General features: G+C 36.1%; 1 protein-coding gene across 6 annotated transcripts; it reads left to right on the top strand.

The window, feature by feature from the left end:
• Positions 1–384: 384 nt before the first annotated feature.
• Positions 385–21,683, top strand: LOC129316081 (ion channel CASTOR). 6 transcript variants are annotated; one of them, XM_054960336.1, is made up of 12 exons: positions 385–806; positions 935–1,009; positions 1,405–2,016; positions 2,208–2,390; positions 3,514–3,573; positions 3,648–3,851; positions 4,022–4,270; positions 11,111–11,209; positions 11,907–12,101; positions 12,998–13,090; positions 20,677–20,940; positions 21,088–21,244. In XM_054960336.1, exons 1-12 carry the CDS (start codon positions 396–398, stop codon positions 21,127–21,129), a joined length of 2,487 nt encoding a protein of 828 aa, XP_054816311.1. In that variant the 5' UTR covers positions 385–395; the 3' UTR covers positions 21,130–21,244. The 6 variants fall into 6 exon arrangements, with proteins under 6 accessions (XP_054816311.1, XP_054816309.1, XP_054816310.1 ...); XM_054960334.1 differs by lacking the exon at positions 21,088–21,244 and adding an exon at positions 21,384–21,683 and having other exon boundaries at positions 386–806; XM_054960335.1 differs by lacking the exon at positions 21,088–21,244 and adding an exon at positions 21,384–21,683 and having other exon boundaries at positions 387–677.
• Positions 21,684–21,872: the final 189 nt, after the last annotated feature.

The raw sequence follows: 21,872 nt of genomic DNA, 5'->3' as shown, positions 1-21,872 counted from the left end.
TAGCATTTTTTTTAATGTTTTCTCTTCATTTTTTTTCTTCTCAATTTTTCTTCCCATCCAAGTGGAGGTAATTTGTGAATAAATGAATTTGTGGTCATGAATATTAAAATTTTAAATTATAAATTTATAAAATTGGTCAAAATAAACTTGCCAACTTTAATTAAATAAGAATTTCTACCGGCCCACCTATGCAAATTGACAATTGTACGATTCCACGGCTGACAATTAATTTAACGAAGAAAAACTTATAATAAAATACAGGCCGGCATCGGGTTAACTCGTAAATTAATAATAAAATTTTCATTAATAATTAATGATATCAGTGGATGAGGGGTGGAATTATATTAACTAATTAACAATTAACTGACAAGTGAGGCAGCAGAAGGGGGCCATTAATGTTTCATAGGGGCACCGAAAACCTCACCAGATTGTCAGAGCAACCCAAAATTCCGCTTGTAATTCCCGTAATGTCCCAGGAGTGGTCTTCCACCAGTAGAGATTGGTTCTTTCCCTCACCGTCGTTCATCCGCTCCGCTTCTCACTCTTCAGTCTCTGCACGAAACCCCCGTCGATTCTTCTCAAAGCATAGACTCTCTCGCCCTTGGCCACTTAATCCGTCGTTACCCCCGACCCCCACCATACGCAATGAATTCAATAATTCAGAAATTCGTCGCAGAGTTGAGTTTCCTCTCAGCAATGAGAAACCTGAGACTTTGGACGGCCTTTCGAAGGCCCTCCCCACTGATAAAGAATCTGATGAGACGAAACTTATCGGCTTTTCAAGTCGTTGGCAGATAGCCATTTTGGTGGCGACTCTCTGTCCTTCTGTCAATTTCTCTCTCTGAGTTGATGACTTGCAAATTATGCCACTCTCATTTTTATTTTCCTTTCTTTCTTTCTTTTTTTTTTTACTAAAACGTGGATATGGGCGCAGATGGTGGCCATTGTTTTCTCCTTGCTATTGCTGTTCAGAAACATTGATCTACAGAGCCAAGTCAATCAGTTGCAGGTAACTTGCTGATTGATTTGTTGGTAAGCTTTTGCAATGCTAAGAATAATTGAGTTTTTGCACAACTTAGCCACTATATGCGTCAAGGCAAGATTTTTAGCACTCCACTAAGTATCGTACTCTTTCTTTCTGCTGCTTACACCTTCATTTCTTTCAATCATGAATCTAACATACATGCTTCATGTGCGGAAATTAATCGGTACTTAATTACAATTTAGGGGTCATATCTTGATATCAACAAAATTTCAGGTGCATTCCATGACGAATCGGATGGTAGAAGACTATGGTTTTGAGGATTCCATTTGATGATTTAAGCTTACCTTAAACTTGCCGGTGGCATTTTTCTTTGCTTGGTGTTTTCAAGGACTGAGCTAAACAAAATATTTTCTTCGCAGACTGAGATTCTCAACCTTAATCATAGATTTAATGCGTGCAACAAGTTGGACGCGCCAGATATTATGGATTCACCAGCTCAGGATGGCGTTCCTTGTCCTAGTGGAAACTTCAAAAGAAATGTTGCCCTGTTCTTCTTACTCACACTTCTATATATCCCACTTGTTATTTTCAAGTACATAGATTATGTATCAAAATCAAGGTTTTCTGATAATACATCAGAAGAAGTATCTCTAAACAAGCGAGTAGCATATCGTGTTGATGTGTTTTTATCAGTCCATCCATATGCTAAGCCACTAGTGTTGTTAGTTGCAACACTGTTACTTATTTTTCTTGGAGGATTGGCCCTTTTTGGTGTAACAACTGAGGATTTAGCACATTGCCTTTGGCTATCTTGGACCTATGTTGCTGATTCTGGCAACCACGCCAGCTCTGAAGGTATTGGTCCGAGGTTAGTTGCAGTTTCTATTAGCTTTGGCGGGATGCTTATATTTGCAATGATGCTTGGGCTTGTTTCTGACACGATTTCTGAGAAGTTTGACTCACTAAGAAAAGGAAAAAGTGAGGTGGTTGAGCAAAATCACACTTTGATTCTTGGCTGGAGTGATAAATTGGTAAAATTCTGATTCTAGCATCTGTTAGACATCATTAGTTAGATTGCCGCTGGTTTTGCCAAACTAATTAATTATTCGCTAAAACTATTTTAATTAGCCATAAATGTGCCAAATTAATCTACCTAGTTAGTGGGCTTTGACTTTTTGAAATGTTCCTGTATCTCGCCATTATACCCTAACTGGATTTGCAGGGTTCATTACTAAATCAACTTTCTATAGCCAATGAGAGTCTGGGTGGAGGAACTGTTGTAGTGATGGCTGAGCGAGACAAGGAAGAAATGGAGCTTGACATTGCAAAAATGGAATTTGATTTTAAAGGAACATCGGTCATATGCAGAAGTGGCAGCCCCCTAATATTGGCTGATCTTAAAAAGGTAGTATATCTGACTTTATCCTTTTGTTTGATATTATGACAAGCCAGGTTTAGGAATCAAAGGAAAACGATGAAGGAATGCCAGAAAAAGGTTTTTATCTTTTTATGCCCTTTTATATAAATATAGATCGGATACATATAATGGAATTAATAGGGTATGTTAGCTACAAACCAGCCACTCAAATCCCTCTCAAGTAGGAAAATTAAACAACAAAATAACGTTTGCCTTATCTCTGGACATAACTGTTCAATACAGCCTTATGATGATATTCACCTATGCATCAAAGTGGTGTCATTTCTTGTACAAAAAAAAAAAAATTGGTGTCATTTCTCAATAGTAACATGTATAGTGCATATGTTGATCTGGGTCCTCTGCCCCTCCTGTCCCCTGACCAAAAAAGGGGAATTTTTATTTTCCTTGAGGTCTCTACCTTCAAGAGAGGCTGTTTGGGTTATTTTGATAAGTTTTAAATAAATAGATTTGCTTTGTATTTTTTTTTTTTTGGAATAAAGATACAAAGTTAATTCAACAGAAATTACATAGAGGGTACATCAAAATGCAAGCTTCTTTCACCCTCCTCCATCTTTGTAAGCCAAGGTGGAGGATGGTTATAGACGCAGCTTTGGTCAGTCATATTCTGAGAAAACGTAGTTAACCTATCAAAACTATGAACAAAATCCCTGAACATAAAGTTCAAATTAACATTCCAATTTGCTTTGTTGTTTTAATACAAGTCTGTTAGAACCCTGCTACATTAATTACACATGAAGGGGAAAAAAGGAAAATTGATAGAATAGAATAACTTTGTTGACCATTATTTATGTTTTATTATGTTTAAGACATTCTCTTAAGTTGGTGATTGCTTCTTTATTTTTCTCTGTTTGGGGTCTGGTGGCAGTGGTTTTGGCTAGCACAGGGTTGGATTTGATTTTACATTATGCATGATGTTACTATAAGATTCTCCAACTAGATTTGAGAACGATGCTTTGCGTGAATTTAGTGTCAAGGCTGGAGCTTTTTCAATTACTGCTACTTGCATTTTCTTGGGTCTCTGTTTCCAACGATCATTTTATTTTCTCCAAAATGTTTGTTAATTTATGTACTCAACCAATGTGATTTTCAGGTTTCTGTTTCAAAGGCACGTGCAATAATTGTCCTTGCTGAAGATGGGAATGCTGATCAGGTCTAATTCAGTGATAATCTGCTCCAGATTTGGTAGGGGTGAATAACCATTAACTTACTTTTGTTTGGATACAGAGTGATGCCCGTGCACTCAGAACAGTCTTAAGTCTAACTGGAGTCAAAGAAGGATTAAGAGGACACATAGTTGTTGAATTAAGTGATCTTGATAATGAGGTCCTTGTTAAACTTGTTGGTGGTGATCTTGTTGAAACTGTTGTTGCTCATGATGTTATTGGTCGATTGATGATTCAATGTGCTCGGCAGCCTGGGCTTGCACAGGTTGAAATGTGTTTTATATTCTGCAATTTTAATGCACTATTCATGATGTTAATTAAGTGCAACTTTTCTGGACTTTATTATCAATTGTTAATTAATCTATATGGTTGACAATAGACATTTCATATGTATAATGTAATTTATTTAAATATTCGGTGGGTTTGATTTGGCAGATTTGGGAAGACATACTTGGATTTGAAAATTGTGAATTCTACATTAAAAGATGGCCACAATTGGATGGCATGCTATTTGAGGATGTATTGATCAGCTTTCCTGATGCAATTCCTTGTGGAATCAAGGTTGCATCACGTGGAGGTAGAATTATTTTGAATCCAGATGACTCCTACATTCTACAAGAAGGAGATGAAGTTCTGGTCATAGCTGAGGATGATGATACCTATGCCCCAGCCTCATTGCCTATGGTGCTTTCATTCTCCTTTGACCTGAAAACATTAGGGTCTCGGATGAATAGTTGGTGTTTAATTTTTTCCAATCTATTATTTGTTCTATGATTTTTTTTTTTTTGGTGGTAAATGCATGGACAAATATCTTTCTTGACATCGGCTGATATGCTCATTAGATAGCCACAGATAGGGGACGTTATGATATTAATAGAATATATATATATATATATATATACATATTTTGAAAAATAAAATCTACTAGAACTTGAGGACCAAGAATCTCGCTGTCTCTAATCCCAATAGCCAAGGAGGATCTCCAATTAAATTCTAACCTACCCTTTACTAGATCTACAGGCTCCTATTTATAATGCTAAAAACGAAATAACAATTAATTGATAATGTATTAAATGATGCATAACTTCTGGAAAGCGGTAAAGCATGAGTTTAGTCACTTTATTGTCTGTTAATGCTTCCTCCCTTGATGTCACATGTCATTTTCTCTTGCTCACCACCTCACATCTTCCAGCCCATTACTCATTAGTTGACCTCCATCCTTCAACTTTCTTTTAATCCCGCACCTACTATAAGTTAATGGTGGCTTCTCACCATTATGGTAGCTCCCAAGGTAGTTGTGGTAGTTCCCTTGGTAGTTATGTGATGCATAACAATTAGAGAAAAGGGAAGGAAAGAGAGGAAATAGAGGAAACAGAGAGAAACAGACTAGAGAGGAAGATAGAAACAGGGAACTCAAGTCTATTATTTCCTGAACTGATTACAACGGTCTTTTTGGTGCCTTTTTATAGCCCATACTTGACACCTTTAAGTAACTATCATAACAACCTGTTAACGTTTTAACTAATATTATTTATTTATTTATTACATAACAATACTTGAGCACAATGGCGTCTTGCAATCTATGTAGCCGACCCCACCTAGTGGGATAAAGGCTTGTTGTTGTTGTATTACATAACAATACTCCCTCCCCAGAAGACCCTTGCCCTCAAGGGTCAAGTACAAAAATTTAAAAATCCCTAAAAAACTCATTTTTAATCTTGAAGAAGACAAGTAAATTGACTAAAGGTGTTTTTGGCCTTGTTTAAAGTGAAAGCATAGGAGATAGGTCCATAGGCATGTGAATCCACTAGACAGTAGGTATTGGGCCTTTTAGGTTTAACCCAGTACAGATTTTGACTATTCCTTCCTCTCTCTCTTTTTTTTTCTAGACTTGAGAATATCATACCACCACCATATTAACCAACCCACGTGAGCTAGGTAAGTGTTTGACTTTTCAACACCTAAAACATGTACCCATGTGATTCTCTGAGCAGAAAAAAGGAGAAACTTTTTTTCTTTCTTGAAAACTTCTGTATTTCTCATTCTTGTAAACTTTTCTCTTTTTCTTCAAGCTCGAACACAGCCTCACTTCGCAAAGACTTCTAGGTATGCAAATGAAATAGAGATAATGATGAAGAAATGAAGACAGACAATGCTAAGGAAGTATGCAGAGGTCATGATAAATGAAACCAAGAAGACAGCTGCAGTGACTTTGGAAAACCAAGAGTAGATAAGGTTAAAAGCCTATGATCATAAGGGACCCAGGATGAGAAAAACTCTGTAACTTGATTGAACCGCTGTTTCAAAACTTCCTGAACAGCTCGACTCATATCAGCTTCAAGATGTAAAGGCGGAGTGACAACGATGACCCCTCTGTTTGAAACAGATGACTTCGGCCTACCTCAAGTCTCCTTGAAATTACCTTGCTTGACGTCAAGAATGTACTAGAGCCCTTTCGCGATGTTAGCATCATGCACTAAGGATTGTTGAACCTTGTCACATATTTCTTGCGACATGAATGAATAAGACCCCTTTATCTTTTTTATAAACAGAGGTTTCTTGCTCAATTTTAAACTCTTGTGACCTATAGTTATCTTGAAGTGCTTGTGCCTTATTTTCTATCTGACGTATTAGCATGATATCTTGCATTCTTGCCAGACTTCTAGCTTCTTGCATCGTTCTTGGTTTGAAGAGACACACTGGTTCTACAAGTTCTGGATTAAGTCCAGCCACATACATAGAAACCAAATATTTTTCTTGTAATTTTAATTTGCTGGTGTGGCTATCAAAGAATTCATTCACATTCCCCTACTGATGAAGCCACATCTAGTGGTCATCCTCATATTCTTGGAATGAATGGTGTGCCATGGCCGAGGATGATTGGCTCTAATACCACTGATAGATATTTGTAATTTTAGAGTAGATGAATATAGAAGAAGGTAGGTAGAGAGAGGAACATAAGGGTTGAAAGAGAAGAGATTAAGAGATATTAGAGAGAAAAGAGATACTGAGACTTAAGTTTATTAATCTGTCATGCCTTTACATTTAGATGTCAGGGATTTTATATAAGGACTCATAGGAACCCAATAGCTAACCTAACGTCTAAATCACCTTAACTAACTAATGTCAACACTATAAAATCGTAACATTATGGTAGTACTTTTGTTATTAGCTATTAATAGGAGTCTTGCACCCAAATGAAAGGGCTTGAACTAGGGAATGTGGTATGGAAAGTTTACAGATATCGCGGTTCTTAAACTTCAATACCTAAGCTTGCTAGGGTGCGTGAGGGGAACATGAGGTTGGAATTGGAGTTGAGAACATTGTCTTCTTCCCTTGAGCATGTGTCTTGCGAGTTGGTGAGGATGGACCACCATTTAAGAAGAGTAGGTCGTTTGCAAATTGCATTTAATGGTTCCTCAAGTTTGGTCTAGAAGTGGGAAAGATAGTAGGACATCAGGACATCTAAGGCACATAATGAAGAATCGAGAAAGAAAGGAATGAGGCTTCTTTGATAAGTAATAAAGGGAAGGCCGAAGTCACATTTATGTTGTTAATCAAGCGCATAGGTCCAATCATAGTTGCTTTAGGAAGGAGAGGAAAAAATGAGGAGAAAGAGGGAATAGGTATTTACACAGTGGACCATACTAATAGGCCAATCTCAGTTGTTACTATTACCTAGTTCAAGGTTGTCTGTAAGCATAGGTTTTCTTATAATATTTGGTGATATATATACATAGGTTTGTAAGCATTTCAAGTGAAGGATATGGGAGAAATGAAATACTTCTTAGGCAAGGAGATGTCATGGTCCATGAACGGGATTTATATATCCTAAAGAAAATACATCCTATACTTACTAAAGGAAACATGAATGTTGGAGTGCAAGCCTAACACAACCCCTATTGAAGTAACAACAAAAAAGAAGAAAAAGAAGAAGAGAGATGACAAGAATGAGGAAAGACATGATGATGGTGCAGAAGAAGTGGAAGAAAATGAAGGTAAAGATGTTGATAAAGGGCGGTACCAAAGACTAGTTGGGAAGCTCATTGTCCTTTCCCATCCTAGCCTAGACGTTGCCTTCTGAGTAAGTGTAGCAAGTCAACACTCATACTCCAAAGGGGAAATATCTTAAAGCAGTCTATAAGATTAGACGATACTTGAATGGGCACACCTAGCAAAGGTATGCTTTACCAGAAGATAGAAGAAAAATGTAAATATTTATTGATGCGGGCTGGGTTGGTATTGATGGTGATAGCAAATCTTTGTCAGGATATTACATGTGTGGGGTAATCTAGTAAACATGGAGGACTAAAAAGCAAGATATGGTAGCAAGAAGTAGTGCTAAAACTTAATTTAAAGCTGTAGCATATGGTATATGTGAAGTAATTTGGGTGAAGAGAGTATTAGAGGAGTTGAAGATTATATTAAAATTCCCAATGAAGCTGTACATTGATAGCAAAGCTGTTATAAACCTCTCACACAACCTTGTTCAGCATGATGAGACCAAACATGTAGAAATGGATAGGCACTTTATCAGAGAGAAGATTGAAGGGGGTATTGTTTCACTTATACATGTGCCCACTTGGAATCAAATAGCAGATATCTTTACCAAGTGCCTATACAAAGAAGCAGTTGGAAAATTTGTTCAAAGTTGGATATGGTAGTTCAACTTGAGGGGAAGTGTGGAAGTCTCGATAGCAATATTAGTGTGAAAATCCTGATTGTAAATGAGCAAAATTAGATTGATTTTATTTCCTAATTTCTTTCCCCATGATTGTTGCGATTTGATTTTATTCTATTACCCAGATTTGTAGGCATATGTGTGTGATCTAATTAAGAGCATATGTTGTATATATTGTATGCTCTTTAGTCAATGAAATTGCAACGTTATTTAACTCTGTACTCATAACTTCCTAAAAACAAATATATGATGATTGATTCTAAAATTACCCTTGTGATATGCCAAAAATCACCCATCTCTTGCCATGCTTCTCTCCAATATTTTTTTCCCACCCTATCTTCACTTCCTTAGCTGATACTAGCCTTTACAATGACATAATGATATAAAATAAATCAAATAATATTTAAAAATATTTAATAAAGATTTATGATAAATAATATGAGATTTGTTAATAAATAAGGTGAAAGCTGTTAACATTTCTAAAACAAAGGAATGATGAATTGTAGTATAATCATTTTTTTTGAAAAGAGAATAAAAGAAATTTGATAGGGGTATAATAGTCAATTTATTATTATTTCCCCTGTCCTCCCTTTTAAACCAAACTAGGAAATATTAAAGTCCTTAAATCTCCTACCTCTCCAACCAAACGAAACAAGGAAACATCAAAATTTTGATAAGAGTACTATATATCATGGGATTGTGGGTGAAATTGGATGAAATAGTAGATCAAGTTTTTTGGAGTTGTTAACTTATTTTGGGTTAAAGGGCAAAAATGCCTATGAACTTTTCCTCCAGGGGCACCCAGCATTCTTAAGTGAAGAATGGTGCAAGAGTGCCCCATAACGTTAAGTAAGTGGGTGCAGTAGTGCCCAAATCATTAAATAGTTCAGATGTTGACCGTTTAATTGACATGTAAGCAAATGGTTGACTAATTTTGCTGATGTGGAGTGCATAAGTTGTCCTTGCTTGTCGACTCACTCTTTTTAGACAAATTCATCGACGCCTCCCGTGGAAAGGTCAAAAAGAAGCCAGTTGAATTTGATCCCATCTCAAGCACCTTCACATCCTTCCTTCTTGGTCACTAGGCTCATCAAAGTTGGTAGACATTAGCGTCGGCACCTCAAGCCGGCAAACAGGGCAAGAATAGATGAGCGATTGAAGTAGAGACACAGTGAAGTAGAGATGAGTTATTTGGAAGATGGAAAAATTTGAAAGGATTGTGAATGGGTGAAACCTGAGTGTGAAAGATGATAAGATCCAAAGCAACTAGGTTTTGGGGCCAAGCATGATCTACCCTAGAGATAACAATAAAGGGGAGATGGTCAAACCTGGACGAAGATCAGTTCAAGCATGAGGATCGATAGCACTTGATGTCGACATGTGGCAACTAGATAGTTGGGGTATCATCACCCTCATCGACAAAATCACATAGATATGTACTAAAGAACAACAATCACATCGATTGATAGAACTCTAGAATTGGACGGTGAAGTATAAGAACCTTGCTTCTTGCTCCAACCATTTTGATTCCGCTCGTACTCTATGCTTCCTTTTGGTATTCATGGATGACAAAAACTGAATCCGATGGTTAATTGGGCTCACAAGTTCAAACCTACTAGATTGCATCTTTGTAAGAAGCCTATGGCACACTTGAACTTCAAAAGCCTATGATGAAAGAGAGTATACTGAAAAGGGGTTTGATTCAAAGTAAAGAAGCCATCATTTGGCAAAAATAGAAGGATTTGGAAATCTTCAAAGTAAGGATCAATCTCAGTCACCATTTTGATGGCTTGAGATTCAAGGGAGGAATTTTCTGAGAGAGAAGGCATTATCTGGTGTACTCATGGAGGGGAAAGAAAAGTCAATGACTAATTTGGCAACGCGTAGCGATGACTGTAAAGGAATATAATGAACATTTGGCTTCTTTAATGGTTTGGGACACTCTTGCACTCATTTAATTAACATTATAGGTAATTTTGCACCACCTTTCACTTAAGGATGTTGGGTGCTTGTGGAGGAAAAATTCATGGATATTTTTGCCTTTTAACCCATTATTTTCTATTACAAATAATAAAGAGATATTTATAAATACATCAAGTAGGATTAGTCATTTGTTTATTATTGAGTCAAAGTTAGTTAGGATTTAGCTAGTTATTTTATGATTTTATTGTTATTTAATGCCTATTTTTATATTATAAATGTGATAGTAGCTAATAGGGATAAGCAGAGTAGATTTGGAGACTCATTAGTTGTATGAGTCTAAGATTTTTGCATATATCTTAATAGAGATTTTTCTTTATTTTTATACTTTTACGAATTTAGAATTCCAATTTCATTTTTTAATAAAGAGTTTTCTTCCTTCTTTCTTTCTATCTATCTATCTTGTATCTTATCAATATTAAATCAAATATTATGATATTAGTAAGGTAGTTGTTGGGGGTTCCTCAAGTAGTTGTGTCAGTTCCCTATATCCATAGGGGTTTTTTAGGTCTGATATTGGCCAATAGGAGGGTTGTAGTTGTGTTTTGGGTAACTTTGTAGTTTGTGCTAGGGGAGGATGAAAGGAAAAAGCATAAAATTTTTCTCTATGTTTGTTTCTTAATTTTATTAATGGTAAATAATCTTTGATAAATTATTTTTATTGTATGATGGTTTCTGTAGACTTTTAAGTACGATAAAACTGATTGAAAAATGAATTTGTTCATGTGGGTCCGAAAATATTCATCATTGCTAATGTTTTATCGCTTAAACAGCAATAGGAGCCCAAAATAATTACAGTGAATGGGTGAGGGACGTTGCTTATGGTTTTCTTGTTTTGACTTATGTTTCCTTCTTGATTGCAGGTTTGGAGGGGAAACTTACCCAAGGACTTTGTTTATCCAAAATCTCCAGAAAGAATCCTTTTCTGTGGTTGGCGACGGGATATGGAGGACATGATCATGGTAATGTTATGAGAAATCTGCTGCTATGGTTCCAGGGGGTGTTTGGTTTCATAATCAAAACACTCCCACACCACAGCACATTGAATCACATTCCCAAGGATATAACATTTTCGTGTTTGACTCATCATGGCTGGTCTTAAAATATTTTGTCGCCTTTTTTTAATAATCACTGGTAAACTTGAAAAACCCCCACATTAGTGTTTAACATATTTATATTGCTTTTAAATAATTAATGATAATTATTAATGTTAATATTATTGTTTGTTCTAACTTATTTATACATTTTACGTATTAAATAGTATATTTTCTATGTTAATTTTTGTCCATTTTTGTTTTATTTATAGTTTATTTATTATTAAGAGTGTATTTGGATAAGGGCAGTCATTCTTTTCTAACATTTTAAAAAATTCTCTCATGGGAACTGAACATTCTTACCCTGAATATTTTTCTGAAATCCATACCGAAGTAGGAATATCATTTCCATGAATCCTAAAAGGTTCTGCAAACCAAATGCCACGAAGTGTAATAATTTGAATGCACCTGGGCTTTCCATTTCATTTGAATAAAGAATACACTTATATTATCATAGACCATGAGATATATGAAATTAAAGTGTATACGCTACAACTATTGCTCCGTTCTCTTTATGGGTGTTAATATATGTGTTGACCAATCCTACTTCTCATTGTATCTCTAGGTTTTGGAGGCATCTCTAGCACCTAATTCAGAACTCTGGATGTTTAATGATGTTCCAGAAAAGGAGAGGGAAAAGAAGCTAACTGATGGTGGCCTTGACATAATTCGATTGGTAAATATATCATTGGTTAATCGTGAAGGGAATGCTGTTATACGGCGACACTTGGAAAGCCTTCCCTTGGAATCATTTGATTCTGTAAGTGGCACTTATTTGTTCTGTCCTCTGCAAGTTTTATTGTTGCATATCTGTGGAGGAAATTCTTCATTCATACAACCAGGTCAAATAACAATAATCTCAATAAAGAGGAATTGTGATGCTTATGCATGGGATGTGACCACCTATTGGTTCCACAATGTACTTAATCTGATATATGTTGAGGCTAAAACAATGGTCGGTGTTTTTTGTTACTTCTTAGGTTGTGTTTAGGAATTCATGATGGAATGGAAAGGAATAGTCATTAATGAAATAGAATGAAGAGAAATAGTGGAATAAAACAGAAGGTTCCGTTGTTTGGAAGTTTTATGGGCAGAAGGAATGGTCTTGTTTGACTATCATTTGGGAATTATTATAAAATTAATGGAATGGATCATAACTTTTTTTCCAGTGTGAAATCTTATGGATAAATTCCCCTGAAATTTTATGAATTAATTTATATGAAATCTTATGAATAAATTCATTTTGCTTTAACTTCTTGTCCAACGTAATAACTTGTTCGAACATTTTCAAAAAATAATAATTATGATACAGATGATCTACTTTATATAAAATTTATGCATAACGTTTTAATTTTTAAGGATTTAGGATGTTTAAGGATGGTTTGGTTGGCTGTCCTTGACCATTTCATTCCCTTTTAAAAAATTCCATTAAAAGATGGCTAGAACCTTTTAGTCATCTCACTTCATTCCATCTATTCTGGAAAGACAAACTTTCGAGCACTACCTTAGTCTTGTTGGAGTATAGTATCCTTTTGACAACTGCAAAAAAGTAGATTAATAGATTGTTATGGGATGTCCTTAATACACTTGCAAATGCAACTATAATATGTTATTTATCATCAAGAATATATTTGATCTTGCTTCTGATCTTTGCAGATATTGATTTTAGCTGATGAATCAGTGGAGGATTCTGCAATTCAAGCAGATTCTAGATCTCTGGCCACCCTACTTCTGATTCGTGACATACAGGTGAGTTTCTTCTGAATTTAACCTTGATTATCTCACATGGGCACTTCCATGAAGTTGCGTTCTTTTGTCATCCGAAAAATACTTTTCCTTTTCCTGTATCCCATTTATTACAGCGGGTCATTATGGTAAAGAAATAATACGTAGACATCTGAGATGAATATATGCTTAGCAAAATGACTATATTTTGGTATAATTCTTTTAATAATTCTATGTAACTTCTATTAGCATGCCCTTTTAACTTGCATGCTAATGCTGTCGGCTGTAATAATGCTGGGCTAGTTCAGTCAGTTAATCTAACTGAATGACCTTTTGTGGCTTTGATGGAGACTTGGTAGTATGGATCTCAAGTCTCACATTGAGTAGTATGGGATGCTTAATAAGGTATATAAGTGGCTCTCCCACTTCAACAGCTAGCTTTTGGAGTAGGGTTCTCCATTCCGACTTAGGTACCCATCAAGCTTCCTATTAGTTTTTACGAGCAATCACTGATGGACTTGTCTCTTCATTTTTTTAAGCCTTATTAATTGATAATGGTTTCCTTGGCAGCTTGCTGAATAGTAATTTTTAGTACTTTTCAGGGATGTTCAACTTGTGGAAACATGATGTCTATATTCCCTTCTATTTATAAGACACTGATACAAAATTACACACACCAAGTTGATTAAATACACTTTACAATCTTATTTTTTCAAAACAAAAATATAAACTTCTAAAAATGCACTTTATTTAATACTCTATTTGTGAAAGAATGTTAAAGGGAGATAATATAATGGGAAGGGTTATATTGAAAAAGCATAATTAATGAAACCTTATTTTTGTCAAAATGTCTTATATTTTGGGACACTAAATCTCTTTCAAAAGTGTTTTATGATTTAGGACAGAGGTAGTATTTCTCAATTTTGCATGCAAATTATACAAAGGGACGAAGGGATATGTACAGAAAACAGATGCACAAAATCAGCAAACAAATTACTAAAATCTTTGTAAATAATTGACACTATTCCTCTCATAAATTCTAGATTAGTGATGGTCCCCAATCATGGCAAAGGAGACTATTTACAATAAATTCCTAGTCATTAGGGATTTTGATGCCCCTTTCGTGTCCAAGTTGCTGAGTCTTCCAAAGGTATGATGTGGCAAGCCCTTCATCAGAATGCCTGCATCTTGTTATTTGGTAGGAGTGTATGTTGTACAAATAATTCCTTCTTCTACCTTTTCTTTAATGAGTGATGTATTGATTGTAGCTTTATTGTCACAATAATGGGGAGCTCTATGCTGACTGGTGGTTCTTCCAGCAACATCTTGAGCCACAGTCCTTCAAATATTCATTGAGCCACAACCCTAAGTTGTACCTCTGCTCTACTTCTTGCCATGACATTTTGCTTCTTGCTCCTCCATGCTATCAGGCTTCCCCATACAAATGTGCTGTACCCAATATTAGGTTTGCACCCTGTTTTAGTGATGAGATGTAGTCATGTAGCGTCTATTTTCATTGAGATACACTGATTCCCCCTTTAGATTTAGCAATCTCCATTCCTGGAAAGTACATAAGTTGAGACAAGTCTATTACTTCTTCCCATCTCTGTGATGTCATCTCCTATGAATTGAGTGTAATATCATCCACATGAACAATGACAATTTTCCTTTTTCCTTCATGTGATTCAAGAACAATGTGTGATTTGAGTGACACTGCTTGTATTCTTTTTCTAAAACTTGTGTAAATCTCTCAAACCATGTTCTAGGACATTGCTTGAGACCATGTAAAGACTTCATGAGTTTACAAACTTTATTGACACCCCCATCGTTACTGGAGCTGGGAGAAAGAGTAGATACATTTAGGCCACTATTTGAAAATGCATTATTAATATCTAGTTGCTAAACTTGCCACTTAAGATGGGAAGCTAAAGTTCACACATAAATAAGGTTCAATTTTGTCAGTGGTGCAAAGGTCTCTATAAAGCAATGTGTTTGTTTGAACCCTTTTGCAACTATTCAAGCTTTTTATCTTTCAACTATTCCACAAGCTTCATATCTGACTGTAAATACCCATTTGTAATCAGCTTGGCTTTTGCCTTTTGGTAGATTCACAACCTCAGTTTTTTTTTTAACCCCTTCTAAATAAAAGCTCTCACCTCCTCCGCCACTTATACTCTCCATTCAAGTACTTCAAAGTTTCAAGGTAGCAGAGTCCCTCATGCATTTTAGCACTGACATTTATCATTACTCATGATAGATCCTAAAGTGGAAAAAAAAAAAAACACAATGAATGAATAGAAATTTGGCAGAATAGGAATTTTTAATAACTTACCAACAAAAAAATTACAAGCAAGCTTAGGAACATGAAGGACAAATTTTAACATTACAGAATCAGAGTTTGCAATTTAATTTTCAACTACCATCCCTAGGAGTATAAGAGGTAAATATTTGATATCCCAGAATCAATGATCTATGGGGTATCAATTCAAGTTTAAAGAGCATGAAGAAAATTAGCCTTATGGGCCAAAGATGCAATAGGAGTTTTTTTTTTTTTTTTTTATGATTGACCAGCTGACTATAAAGTGAACAACATTCTAAAAGTTTTACTAGCTGATCATTATTGGAAAAATTATTAACCCTATTACCATCTTGAGATTTTTTAGGAGGATGCTAGACAGTAGCTTGGTATCCACAAACCATAGTATTCTTTCCTGGCTCCTGGTTAGTTATCTTTCCAAGCAAGTCCCAACATATTTGTGGAATTTTAGGAGAGAATTATATTTCTCTTTATACAAAAGTATGTGTTACAATCAGTGTATATACACAAAGCTGAGAGACAAAATAATAAATACTAATAACTCTTAATAATCGATAATAATCTCTATAATTAGGCTACAATATCCCTAATAATCCGGCTAGAATATTTACAATAAATTCATATATTTCCGCACTTCCCCTCAAGTTGGATCACAGATACTAATCATGTCCAACTTGCTTATGCAATTCTCAAATTCAGGTTTAAGTAACCCTTTAGTTAAAACATTAGCTACTTGCAACTTTGTGGGCAAACATGTTAAACATAGAATTTCTCCTACTTTTTCTTTAATGAAGTGTCGATCTGTCTCAACATGTTTAGATCTATCATGTTGTATTGGATTTAAGGCTATGTATATAGCAGCCTTATTATCATAGTGGAGCTTCAATGGTAAGCTTGCTTCAACTTGTATTTCCTTTAAGACTCGTTTCAGCCATAACTCTTCCACTTTTCCTTGAGTCAAAGCTCTCAATTTAGAGTTAGCACTACTTCTTGAAACAACTCATTGCTTTTGGCTTTTCCATGTAACTAAATTCTCCTACACAATTGAATGATAACCAGAGGTTGATCTTTGATTTTTATAGGTCCACCCTAACTTACGTCAGCATAAACTTCGATAGATCTTTGCTCATGCTTTTTGAAAAACAAGCCTCTACTAGGTGTACCTTTCAAATATCTCAAAATCTTGTAGACTGCTTTCATATGACTGTTCATTGGACAGCTCATATATTGACTGGCTACATTGACAACAAAAGCTATATTTGGTCTCGTATGAGAGAGATATATCAATTTTCCAGCGAGCTTCTGATATCTCTCTTTGCCAGCGGTTTTCTTGAGCTTCCTCCTCCTCTTCTTCATCTTTGTTGTTTACCTTAGGCTTCTTCTTTGATTTCTTGACCTCAGTAAGAGTTTCAATAGGTTTGTAGCCCAACATACCTGTCTCACTTAAGAGATCAAGTATTTATTTTCTTTGAGAAATATAGATTCCTCTTCTTGACCTAGCAACTTCCATCCCAAGGAAGTATTTTAACTTCCAAAGATCCTTGACCTCAAAGTCCTTGCCAAGTACAGCCTTCATTCTCTCTATCCCCTCAAGGTGATCTCCATTGAGTATTATGTCATCAACATAGATGATAAGAATACATTTCTTGCTTCCTTTGACCTTAACAAACATTGTATGATCTAACAGGGCTTGCTTGTAACCTTCAGACTTGAGGACTCTGGAAAACTTGTCAAACGAAGCCCTTGTTCTATATCACCTAAGTCTCCATGAGCTTTTGCTTCAATAGCTATCTTTGGTTCTGACTCTCTCAAGTGTTTTAGGTACAAGTTGCTCACTATCTTTCGATCCTTTTTGCCAAGTGTAAACGGATAGTTCTCCCTTTTGTGTTCTTTTTGCATCTCCTGTTTGCCTGTGTTCCTCAAGTTGTGGCATAAGAGGGGATATTGTTGGAATGGTAGATGAAGGTAATGGCTCAGGAGTTGGTGGTAGTGATGGTTCAATTAGTGAAAACCATGGCTCAAGAAGCACTACTTCTTAGGTTCTTGTTCCTAAGTTTGAAATTCACTTGTGCACTCCCCCTGAATTGAAGAATTGGGATAGAATGGAGTAACTTCATAAAAGGTGACATCAAGGCTGACAAATGTGTGTTTTGTGACAGGGACAAACCATTTGTATCCTTTCTAAATGGACGAATAGCCAAGGAATATGCATTTGGTGGCTTGAGGTTTAAGTTTGGTGCTTTGGTGGTTATGGACAAAGGCTGTCCAACCAAACACATGAAGTAGAAGATTGGTTTCAATATGGGATGTGGAGAAAATACTTTGTAGTATGTAGAGAGGAGTTTCAAAAGATAAGACCCGACTAGGCAAAGAGTTGATAAGGTAGGTCGCAGGAAAAATGGCATCCCCCCAATAAAACTTAAGTACATTACAAGTAAACATGATTGCTCTAGCAATGTCAAGGTTATGTCAATTTTTTCTTTTTGCAACCCCATTTTGTTGGGGCGTATGGGCACAAGAATTGGTATGCACAATATCGTGCACTTAGAGGTAGGTACTCAAAGGTTGGTTCAAGTACTCAATGTCATTGTTGGTGTGTAAGATTTGGATGGTGGTATTAAACTGGGTTTTGATCATGTTGAAGAAATTCATGAACATGGATGCAACCTCAAACTTGTTTCGTAAAAGATAAACCCAACAGACACGACTGTGGTTATCAATAAAGGAAATGAACTATGTTGCTTTAGTACGATTAGGTGAACGAGATGGTCCTCACAAGTCACTATGAATGGTTGTGAAATGGGTGTATATTTGGCTTTGGGAAAAGATGTTCTATGGTGTTTGGCAAGATAACACACTTCACAATGAATGTCATTAATATTCAAGTTGGGACATAGAGTTGGGAACAATTGTTGAAGGTAATGAAAATTAGGATGACCCATCCTCTTATGCCATAGCATAAAATCATTAGCTTTATAGGTAGATGCAAAGTTACCAACAACCAATGAGTTACCCCTTCGAGTGGAGACTTTAAAATAGTAGAGCCCCTCGTACTCCTTAGCACTTTTGATTGTTGCTTTAGATGATAGGCCTGAAACACACAATGGGGTTGGAGAAATTTAGCACAACAATTTGACTGCTAGGTCATTTGGCTAACCGAAAGTAAATTACAATCAAGCTTAGACACATGAAGTATAGATTCTAACATTATAGAATCTGAAATTTGAATCCTCTCTTTTCCTGCTACAGGTTTTAATGAGCCATATGCAATCTTGACTTTAATATTCCCAATACAGGGGTGTAGGTGGTAAACAATTCCTGACAATTAGTCATGTGGTCAGGGGCTCTGGAGTCAATAATTCACACTGTTTTATTGCATGATGTTGTTAAAGCTTGAAGGGAGGAACCCTTTTTGACCATTGATGCAATAGGTGTAGTTATGGCAACATTTGGTATGAGACATAGGAGTATTATTACTCGTATAATGTCAAACATAAATATACTCCCATGCTCAAGACAAATCAGACACCATAGACCTATTAAAGTAGAGCAATAGTGCAAAACAGTGAAGGGAAAGCCACAAGTCCATAGATGGAAGTTGCCCAGAGCCAGAATCTACAAGTCAATGCTAGAGGAAGTCGTCGAACCCTATTGGACCATGTACACTCTCCCACGCACTATTGAAGCTTCTCTAGCATTGAATACTATGGAGGCACTTGTGACTCGCGCCACCGTTGGTTGTGGCATTCTTGGGGTTTGCCGATCGAAGCCTCTTCTTCCTCATGGGGCTGGTAGTGAAGGTCAATGAGGCCTCCAGCAGCACTTGCATGAAAACCCCAATGTATTGTATTGAAAGCAACGAGCGATCCAATCTTAAAAAATTATTTCTGAAATTTTGTTGTCGTTGCTCTGATACCATGTGGAATTTTGGGAGAGAATAATATTTCTCTTGATACAAAAGTATGTGTTACAATCAGTATATATGCACAAAGCTGAGAGACAAAATAATAAATACTAGTAACTCATAATAATCAATAATAATCTCTAATAATCAAGCTAGAATATCCCTAGTAATTAGGCTAGAATATTTACAATAAATTCAGATATTCCCACAATATCTCTTTAGTATGCCCTGTTCTCTTGCAATGGTAGAAAAAATAAACATTGTTTTTGTTGTCGTCTTGGGCTCAGGTCAGGCCAATTGTTTTTGGTCAACAAGGCAAAACACTATGGAGAAGATCTTATCTCATCCTTTAACTTGAGTTTTTTGGTGAGCCTCTTCCCTCTCAACTCAATGAACGCTTCTTGGAGAGATGGTAGTGGGCTTCAAGTGAGGATGTGACTCTGAACGTGTTGAGTTCTTTGTTCAGACCCGCCAGAATATCAAATACTCAGTCTTTCTCGTTCATTCTCTTGAACAGAACACAATCAGTCATTCACTTCCATTCCTCTTCGTAGTGAGCATTGAGTTCTTCTAATACTCATGTAATAATCAGACATCCCTGTTGCCTTGCTCCATCTGCCACAACTTTGTTTTAATCTCTAAAACCTATAAAGCATTCTCTCCATGAGACTAAGCTTCTTTCATTGCTTCCCACACCGCACAAGCTGTATTAAGAAACATGAAAGTTTGATGAATTGGTGGAACCATTGAATTTGCTAGCCAAGAGTTTGCTAGAGTTTTTGGTCATTCATCATATGCAGCATAATTGCCTTTTTGAGGGTCTTTAGTATTTTTACCTCTTCCTTCAATGGCAAGCTTGATTGTATGAGCCTAACAAGAAGAAGGAGCCTTGTCCCTTTATGTGACGTTGCCTACATGGATTACATGATACCATCCAATGTAATTTTTTTCCATTCAGCTTTTCAGCTGCATGTTGATAGGAAGAGCTATCTGAACTCAAACCTAGGATGGTAAGGGTTTTGGTTGGATTTAAACTCAATTCTTTGGTTGCAGACAATCAGCTGTCAAAGTCAAAGACATCTTTCATGAATCTTTGCGTGAGACTCTACTTGGAGCCCTGCTCTGATATCATTTAAAGAAAATGACGTCCGTATATTACTTAACTTTGCTATACAAATTACAAAGGGAGTGAGGGATATATATTGAAAGCAGATTCTAAAAATGAGCAAACAAAATACTAAAATCTCTGCTTAGATGACCCATCTTAAATTCTAAATCAGCAATGGTCCTAATTATGGCAAGATTTTCCTGATCATTAGGGATTTCAACACAACTATATTGCCTCTTTGCTTTGTGTTGTTTTTGAAGCTTTATTGTTTGTGTTTTCAGGCTAGGCGTCTTCCTTATGAAGCTATGGTGGGTCCAACTCATGGAGGAAGCTTCTCAAAAGGCTCCTGGATTGGGCAAATGAAGCAGGCTTCAGATAGATCTGTTATAATCAGTGAAATTTTGGATCCGAGGACAAAGAATCTTTTATCCGTGTCAAAGATTAGTGATTATGTTTTATCAAATGAACTTGTCAGCATGGCTTTGGCTATGGTGGCAGAGGATCGACAGATAAATGACGTCTTGGAGGAGCTCTTTGCAGAAGAGGTACTATTTTACATCCTGTATTTTGAAAAGCCCGCCCAATTTCCCTATTGCTAAGTTGTGAAGTGAGTGCAGGCTCCTGTGAGAAATTTTTTATAAAATTAAATAAAACATCATTTGAAATATTTTATTTTTTACTCTCTTCTGTAGGATCTTGCAGTAACTTTAGAGGATTTAAATGTGTGTTATTGAGGATTTCCGGTTGGTTACTACTGTTGTTCATTCTTGTCATGAGACCTGTGTAACATAAAACTCTTTATTTAGTGCTATTGTAATTGGTACCAATGGAGAACTGCCTTCAAATTTATCATTCATTTCAAGTGGGGCGGCAAATCTGGTTTCAGGATTGGAATTGACCATCTGCAGCCTTCTGTTTTCTCCAATCTCCTTGTCTCCGGAAACATGGCAAATCTAGTCAGTGATGAGTTTTTCTTCATTTTTATCAGGGAAATGAGATGCATATAACGCAAGCTGATGTGTACGTGTTTGAAGGCGAGGAGTTGAGTTTTTACGAGATAATGTTGCGAGCCCGGCAGAGAAGGGACATAGTGATTGGTTACCGTTTGGCAAATGCTGAGAGAGCGGTTATTAATCCCCCAGCTAAAAACGACAGACGCAGGTGGTCATTGAAGGATGTTTTTGTTGTGATTGCTGAAAAGGAATAAGGCATTTGTATTTTATGCATCGTGTAGTGACCGTGAACCTTTTTTTTCTTTAATGCCATTAGAACTCGCGTTTTCTTTTTCTTTTCTTTGTTTTTTTTTTTTTGCTGTGTTTTTTCATGCTAAGATAATTAACCTCGGATGTTTATTTTATATATATATATATATATATATATGGATATAGAAATATTGTCGGTCTCGCAAATCGAAGCGTTATTATGTTTAGAAAATTACCCCTCGCCCAAAACAAAACCAAAAAAAAAAAAGCTCTCG

This window comes from Prosopis cineraria, unplaced genomic scaffold (genome assembly GCF_029017545.1).
Source record: "Prosopis cineraria cultivar Desert tree isolate PC_DT_omini unplaced genomic scaffold, ASM2901754v1 PC7, whole genome shotgun sequence".
In the NCBI taxonomy this organism is placed as follows: Eukaryota; Viridiplantae; Streptophyta; class Magnoliopsida; order Fabales; family Fabaceae; genus Prosopis; species Prosopis cineraria.
The sequence above is the reverse complement of the archived record's forward strand: the minus strand, read 5'-3'. Positions and strand labels throughout refer to the sequence as shown.